General features: G+C 37.8%; 1 protein-coding gene across 1 annotated transcript; it reads left to right on the forward strand.

Annotated features, from left to right (window-relative positions):
* The first annotated feature begins 3,011 nt into the window (after positions 1-3,011).
* On the forward strand, positions 3,012-4,978 carry LOC149570642 (uncharacterized). The gene is made up of 3 exons (XM_089823202.1): positions 3,012-3,723; positions 3,848-4,034; positions 4,165-4,978. Exons 1-3 carry the CDS (start codon positions 3,259-3,261, stop codon positions 4,692-4,694), a joined length of 1,182 nt encoding a protein of 393 aa, XP_089679328.1. The 5' UTR covers positions 3,012-3,258; the 3' UTR covers positions 4,695-4,978.
* The last annotated feature ends 2,527 nt before the right edge of the window (positions 4,979-7,505 follow it).

A 7,505-nucleotide genomic window follows, 5' to 3' on the forward strand; every position in this document is an offset into this window, starting at 1 on the left:
GAAATTAGAGAATGAGACACCTCAATACTCATGATGTGCTCCATAGGAGAAGCATCCTCAGAGTCAGTTTGATTTTGCTTCTTACTATTCTTGTTTTTATTCTTGGATCCCGAAGGTCTTCCTTTCCTTCTAGCAATGAGGATATCCTCATTATCAGACGGAGAAGGGGAAGAAACCTTTAGCTCTGAAGACTGATTATTAACAATAACAAGTGCTGCCGGAATGACTTCAAGTATGAAATCATCCGAGATCTCTTGAAACACTTTCACAGGGGGGTTCTGTTTTGAGGAAATGTGTTTGGTAGTAGCTTGATGAGCAGATGGAGGGGGGACAGAGGGATTAGCCTTATCTTTAGAAGTCATTTTAGCCTCTGAAGCAGGGGATACAAAAAACATATTTGGGGCCGAGTCTTTTTTACTTGACCGATTTTTCCTTTTTTTTGTAATAGTTTGAAAACCATCTGTATCCACTATGCTAGTAAATGACACATTTTGAGAAAATGGAATTTGAAGCGGAGAGGGGAAAGATTGAGAGGGGGGAATTGAGGAAGGCATAGGGTTAATATTAACAGAGGAAGGGGGAATCAGGTGGGTAGAAGTGGGGAGGTTAAAAGGGTTAGTATTCTTTTGGGTTTTATTTCTGATAATCGGGCAATCTTTCCTAAGATGCCCCTCTTTTCTACATAAAAAACACGCATTCAAACCTCCTAGGGTTTCCACAAGACAGGAAATTTTCTCATTAACTATAGAGATGTTAATTTCTTTGGGTAAATCTTGACTAGGCTTCAAAGCAAGAAGAACCCTAGCATCTAAATGAGGGATTAAACGAGCAGAGTCATCTATTCGCAAGAATTTTCCTAGGGGTTCAACCAACTGAGGAATAAAACGCCACAAAAAAGGGGGAATTTGTTTAATGAGAACCCATCTTGGAGCCGAAAGAGCAACCACCTCATCAAGGTTAGCCTCTGCATTCCAAGCTAGAGCCCTGAATGTGGTGTTGCCGACTGTCCAATACTCTTTTCTTAGCACAGCCTGTTGAGATTCATTATTGATAAAAAATACAACAAACAATCCTTTCTGAATCTGCCTACAAAAGGAAATTTGATAGCCGAGCTTTAAGTTCCAATAATTTTGAAACCAGTCATCTAAGAATTTCCTTGCAGGCACTTTATCAATTTCAACTACAGAGAAGAAAATGGCAGTATTTCTTAATCTTGCTTTTTCCTTAATAATCTCATTTAACATTTCAGGGTTAGGGGTAACATGAAAAGTAGAAGGATCCCCAAAATGTTTACCGCTTGTTGAGATTTCATCTTGTGCAAGTAAGGTGAAGCGAGCACTAGAGGCAATTGCAGGAGATGAATTTGCAATTGCCTTTAGAAAAGATCTCGGTTTGTTGCCAAGGTTTGCACTAGTTTTAGGCACATTGTTAGTAGAGTTATCAGTTGATTTCGAAACAGATGCATTAATGCTATGGGGTATTGAAACAGCCGAAAAATAAAAAGGCATATTAGATTTAGGGTTTGGGATTAAGGGTGGATCGCACCTGGTTTCTTGTCCGTTTGTTGCATCAACACAATTACCAGCTGCTACCTCATCAATAGCGAAATTCCCATTGTTTCTGACGCCAGCAGTATCCTTTGTTTGAGATTTGCCATGGGGTGATTGCACATCCTGGGAGATCGCCATACTAGCAACAGGAGCCACCTTGGCACTGTTCATGGGGGTGGAGGAAGAAAAAGGTTGATTCTATCCTTTGTTTGTGCGAGCCACCAAATTGGAGGAATTTGCCAGATTTGCTGCAATATATTGCCCGGTGTCGCTGATCTTGGAGCCGCCCTTCATTGTCCTTAATACAATCAAACTTCTCAGATTTGTTGAAGATCCTCGATCAATGAAGCAAATAGTTTAAGATGCAGAACAGAATTCGCCTCAACATTCGCAGAATTCGCTAGAAAATGCAGAGCAAAAAAAAAACGCCCGAAGCTTTCGTTTATGCCCTAGAATAGAATTCGCCTCAACATTCGTAGAATTTGCTAGAAAATGCAGAGCCTTTTTTCACTCCACCAATATTTTAAATATGGAAAGAATATATTCAACAAGGAAGATAATCTGCGGAGGTTTCACACAGAAGACTGCCACGTCGCGTCGCCAAGCTAGGAGACCGCTTAAATTAGACTTATGATTGCTGGGTGAAAGAAAGAGACAATTATAGGGTTGAATCCGTTAGTTTCGAGAATATTTAGTCGCCTTTGTTTGTCAATAGTGAGGCTGATTTTCAAATGGATTGTTGGCTTCACGAACAGAGGTCCGTTAATGGTGAAAGCAATGTTGCGATGAGTTCTTTCGCCGAGATTCAGGCTTTGCTTCACGCGCAACGGTTTTGGCCGTGTTTTGTGTGATAATATTGAAATAAAAAGATAAACTTCTATTCTAGATAACTATCGATTAGAATGTATAAACAACCTTACCAAAAAAAAAAAAAAAAAACTTCTTGCAAAGATAAGCTTTAATTGGAGATAACTAATAAATAACAAGATATATATAAACAACCTTATAATAATGACACTACAAATTATTCAATTCGAAATATTACATAGCTCGAATCATATCATGTGTCCTTAAAATGATAACATCATTACCTCACTTTACATTTAAAAAAATATAAAAACTTAAAATATTTAACGGATTACATACATTAGCGAAGCGGTACAATGATCTTATCACAAAACCACGAGATACATGTGATGTTTAAATGATCCCCATCTCCATATTTTGTAATAATATTCGGCATCGGCATCGGACATTCATTCTACGCAATGCTGGGCCACTTTCATTATCATGGATTCATGGATGTGGATGGCAATGTGATTTACTTCATCCTCTACCACCTTGAGTCAGCACAAAACTGTCCTTTTACGCTAACCCCGGTTTAGGCGAAACCCAACAACATCATCACCCATTGTTTCGTGCTGGATGTTGTTAAAATGAAGAAAAAAGAAGGCGCAGAGCACATATAGTCACGTGGTGACAGAGAGGTAGGAGGATGGATGTTGTCAAGAAGCGACAGGGGACAGGTGGCGACCTCATCTCCGACTCACTCTCTCGGAACTGTTTCGAGTAATTGGATATCCACGCATATGCCTTACAACAGATTCGTTTCCTGGAGGTATATTTCTCCACCTCCTCCTTTAAATATCCCCTGCCCCTCTTATCTGCCCCCTAAACCCATCTCTCAGACCGCCTCCGATCTTCAACAATGTCACGCATCAATGTTGCCATTTCAAGCAGAGGCAGAGGCTCCTCCGCCTCTGCTCCTTTCATGGCGGAATCTCACCGCCAGGGGAGGCAGAATATTTCTTCTTTCAGCCGATGCGACCTTCAGCAGCACAATTTCCATGGCGGCTCGAATTCAAACTCGTTTCTTGAGGCCAACTATAATCAGCCTGCCAAAGTGAAGCGCGTGACCGCACCGCTTAACGAAGCCGTTAGGGCAATGCTCTGCGGAGGCGATTCTTCACAGGCAATGGCGGTTTACGGAACCAGCGGGAGTGATCATGGGGTCGAATCCGACTCCGGCACTCTCACCGACCTCAGCTTCCTCGAGGAGGACGAAAATGGCGGAGATTGTGCGGTTCTGGACTGTGAAAGCCGCGCTGAGAGCTCCGCTTCTCAGGAAAATAACGTTTCTGTTTCGGAAGGGCGGCTTCACCACATACTAGAGGTACTACTTTAATCCTGATCCGCTCAACATTATTGAAAACTAAAGCCAATACTTTTAGGTTCTATTTATCGTCGATCCCTCTGTTTTTTGATTTCCCCCTTCCTGATCCGCTTTACATTTGCAGGGCATCTTATTATCCAGTACCAAATTAGAGGACTCTGTTCTTCGAAATGTAACAAAAGCTTTAGGAATGGCCAGCCACACGGAGAAGAATCATGTGCGGAGATTTGTGATGAGCAGCCTGCGAAGCGAAGGATTCAACGCCGCCGTCTGCAAGACGCGGTGGCAGCAATCGAACGGCCATCCTCCAGGTCCGTCTCTCTCTCGATCAAAAAAAAAAAACAAATCCCTAAATTTTTATTCGAATATTCACTGCGGTCTCATTTTATTCGAATATTCGCTGTGTTCTCATTTTTTGATGCGCTTCGGTTGTTCTTTCAGGGGACTACGAATTCATTGACGTCGTTGTCGAAGCGGACTCGGCGAGCAATGGTCACCGTGTTGTTGTGGACATCGACTTCAGAGCGCAGTTTGAGATCGCTCGGCCAACGGCGGAATACGGCGCGCTTGTAGAAGCGTTGCCGACATTGTGGGTGGGCAGTGTGGATAAGCTCCGTGACGTCATCAAGATAATGTGTGACGCAGCGAAGCGGTCGCTGAAGGCGAAGGGAATGCACCTGCCGCCGTGGAGAAAGTACCGTTACGCTCAGGCCAAATGGCTGGGCGTTTACAAGCGCACCACTAACGCCCTGCCGCTTCTTTTCTCCGAAGTGGCGGCGCGGGACGCGGCCTTTCCGAGGCGCAGGGAGTTGCGCTTCGAAATGGCTGATGTGACTGTGAGAGAGGGAGAGGAAGCGGAGGAATCCCTCAAGTATGCGTTGCAATGTTGCGGCGGCGTTGTGGTTCCCCGGAGTAGTAGAAAACAGCCGGCGAGAACTCCCGGCTTAACCACGGCTTTGGCGGCCGCCTGATGGGAAGTCTAACACCTGTGTACAGCAGATGTAGATTGAGCGTTTTTGGCCTTTCTGGTTTTTGTGTTTCCCGAGTCTTATGATGATACTCTGTAAATGCAAAAGAGAAAAAGTAGGCTTAAGCTAACCGCGAGAAAGATTTCACATCATTTGCAGATGTTAACAGGACAGTATTTGAACTGCTCGATGATGTTGTATTGATTTTCCTCTCTTTTTTCCTTTGGAGTGGAGGGATCTTTCAATATTAAATTTTGATAAGAAATGATCAAAGGTTTTCAATTTTCCTTTCGATATTAAATTTTGATGAGAGTGATAAATAATTTTATTCGACATTTAAAAAAAAGAAAAAGAAATAGTTTCTTATTTAAATAAAATAATTCTAATATAAATTATGAATCAATTTATCTTTATTTTTAATGTATAAGTAGATATTTCTTCTAAAGGTCTTGGGGTTATCAATAGTCAGTGTTCAATTATGTGAGATATGGAACTATCCTTTATTTAAAATTTTATTAGTCAAATATTTTTCAATATGGAATTATCTTTTATCTAAAATTTATTAGTCAAATATTTTTCAATATTATTTTCCTATTGATTAATTCATACATCGAAGTCCTTTTAATACTTTTGGTCGGGGTCTAGTTTATTGTAATCAAATTTCAAATTTAATTATCTAAAAGGAACCCTTTAATGAAATAATTGAACTAATTATTTCAAAGTTCAAATTTAATTATTTAAGAGGAACCTTTTATGAAAACACCAATCTATGTCCAAAGAGCTTTGAATGGGATAATTATGGAATAATTGAACTAATTATTTCAAAGTTCAAATTTAATTATTTAAGAGGAACCTTTTATGAAAACACCAATCTATGTCCAAAGAGCTTTGAATGGGATAATTATGGACTGATATTTAAGGATATTCCTAGATGTCATAAAGAAAATGCAAAATAACATAGAAACATGTTTAAATATTGATATATTTATTTGATAATATTTAGGGATATTCCTTACACAAGTCTAATATTCATCCTCTCATCATATCACAATCTTCAATCTAGTTCTAAGTGTGAATCATTATAAAAATAAATTCAAAGTGAAGACCAAATCATTTGCAACTAATTATTTAAGAATTTTTTAGATGAGATCTTATTATAACTAAGCACTACAAGAAAGATTTTCAAATCTCTATAATTGATTGCTCTTTTTTTCTTTCTTTTGAATATAATTTTAATATATATTGAGTTTATTATGAATTCATATCTTTAGTGGAGGCCAAACCACTGATCACTTGCCTTAGTGGAGGCATAATCAAGTTCATCAATTTCTTTAGTGGGGGGCAAATCACCAATATGTATTCTAAGTTTTGCCCTATCATACACCTATCTAAGTCGACACTACATGTATCCACAACAATCTTAAGACACCATATCACATGCCTATCTAACTCAATGCTATGTGTGTTCGTCTATTGTGTCTAGGAAACTTTTTTACATGCCTCTCTAGCATTCACTACACATGTTGACACACAGTCAAAGCCTCCATAAAACATGATATATAGAATTTTCTATGTATTTCAAAGAACTATAAAGAAACACCCTATCATATGACTTGCATAATACAACTTGTTATCCATATCATTGTACCCATAGATGATCTTTATCACAAATGTCTTATCATCTAACATGCTCAAGTGTGTTTGATCTAGATTAGCATTACTATATAGGAAATCATAGTTGGGGAAAACTTATTGCAATAGAATTCTTGTAGGTAAGTTCTCTTACTCTAGCTTTCACATCTCTAAACTAATGGATAATATATTCCCTAAAGTGGGGGCAACATGTAATGACCTAAAATTTACACCATAGTGTAAGAGCCATTTATGCATTTATGTCCCCCTTTAGCCCGAGAGATAACTTTTTTCACCCTCATTTACTCATGTCACTAACCAAGTCATCACCTAGCAAAGACTCCATGCAAGGTACTCTAGGAAACCATAGACATGTACATGCAATAGAGACATTTGTGTGGTGCACTCACATCCACTAATTTGTGTCCCCCTTTAGCCTGAGAGATAAAAAATTTCATCGTCATTTAGTCATGTCACTAGCCAAGTCATTACCTAGCCAAGACTCCATGCAAGGTACTCTAGGAAACCATAGACATGTACGCACAATAGAGACGTTTGTGTGGTGCAGTCACATCCACTTGTAATGCCCAAAATAATAGAATTCCTGCATGAGATTCTTTTGGGACCATCAAAAGGAATTCATTTGTATTCATTCAATTATATATATATATATATATATATATAATAGTGCTAGATAATATTTACCTTATATGATTTGTCATACAAATTTCAATGTAATTTACACTAGAGAAATAATTTAATTAAAGAATATATTTGAAATTTAAATTATGAGAATAATATCTAGCTAATAAATATTTACATTAAACATTCTACTATTTAAACTAAAATATCTAAAAGACATAATTTTCTAGATCATTTTAAATCTATTATTTCAAATTTAAATAATTAAAAAAAAAAAATATTAAATCAATTACTTTATTTATTACACCACCTTTTAAAAAAAGTATGAATTAATAATTATTTTATTTCTAACTAAATTCTAATTCCTTTATTATAAAATTCATAAAAGAGTTAAAATGGATCTCTCTCTCTCTACCTACCTACCTATATATATATATATATATGATATGATATTTTTATTTGAAAGATTTTCTTGTTTTATTTTATGATAACTTAACCTTTACAAAGAATTTTTTATTTCTAAAGATTTTACACAAGTAT

This window comes from Cupressus sempervirens, chromosome 3 (genome assembly GCF_028749045.1).
Source record: "Cupressus sempervirens isolate cs-2001-9-10 chromosome 3, ASM2874904v1, whole genome shotgun sequence".
NCBI lineage: Eukaryota > Viridiplantae > Streptophyta > Pinopsida > Cupressales > Cupressaceae > Cupressus > Cupressus sempervirens.

What these genes read in the sequence shown, in the direction of transcription:
- LOC149570642 (XM_089823202.1), top strand. Translation starts at nt 3,259, where the DNA reads ATGTCACGCATCAATGTTGCCATTTCAAGCAGAGGCAGAGGCTCCTCC. An exon ending in GGCTTCACCACATACTAGAG is followed by an intron (nt 3,724 to 3,847) that starts GTACTACTTTAA and finishes TTACATTTGCAG; the next exon opens with GGCATCTTATTATCCAGTAC. An exon ending in ATCGAACGGCCATCCTCCAG is followed by an intron (nt 4,035 to 4,164) that starts GTCCGTCTCTCT and finishes TTGTTCTTTCAG; the next exon opens with GGGACTACGAATTCATTGAC.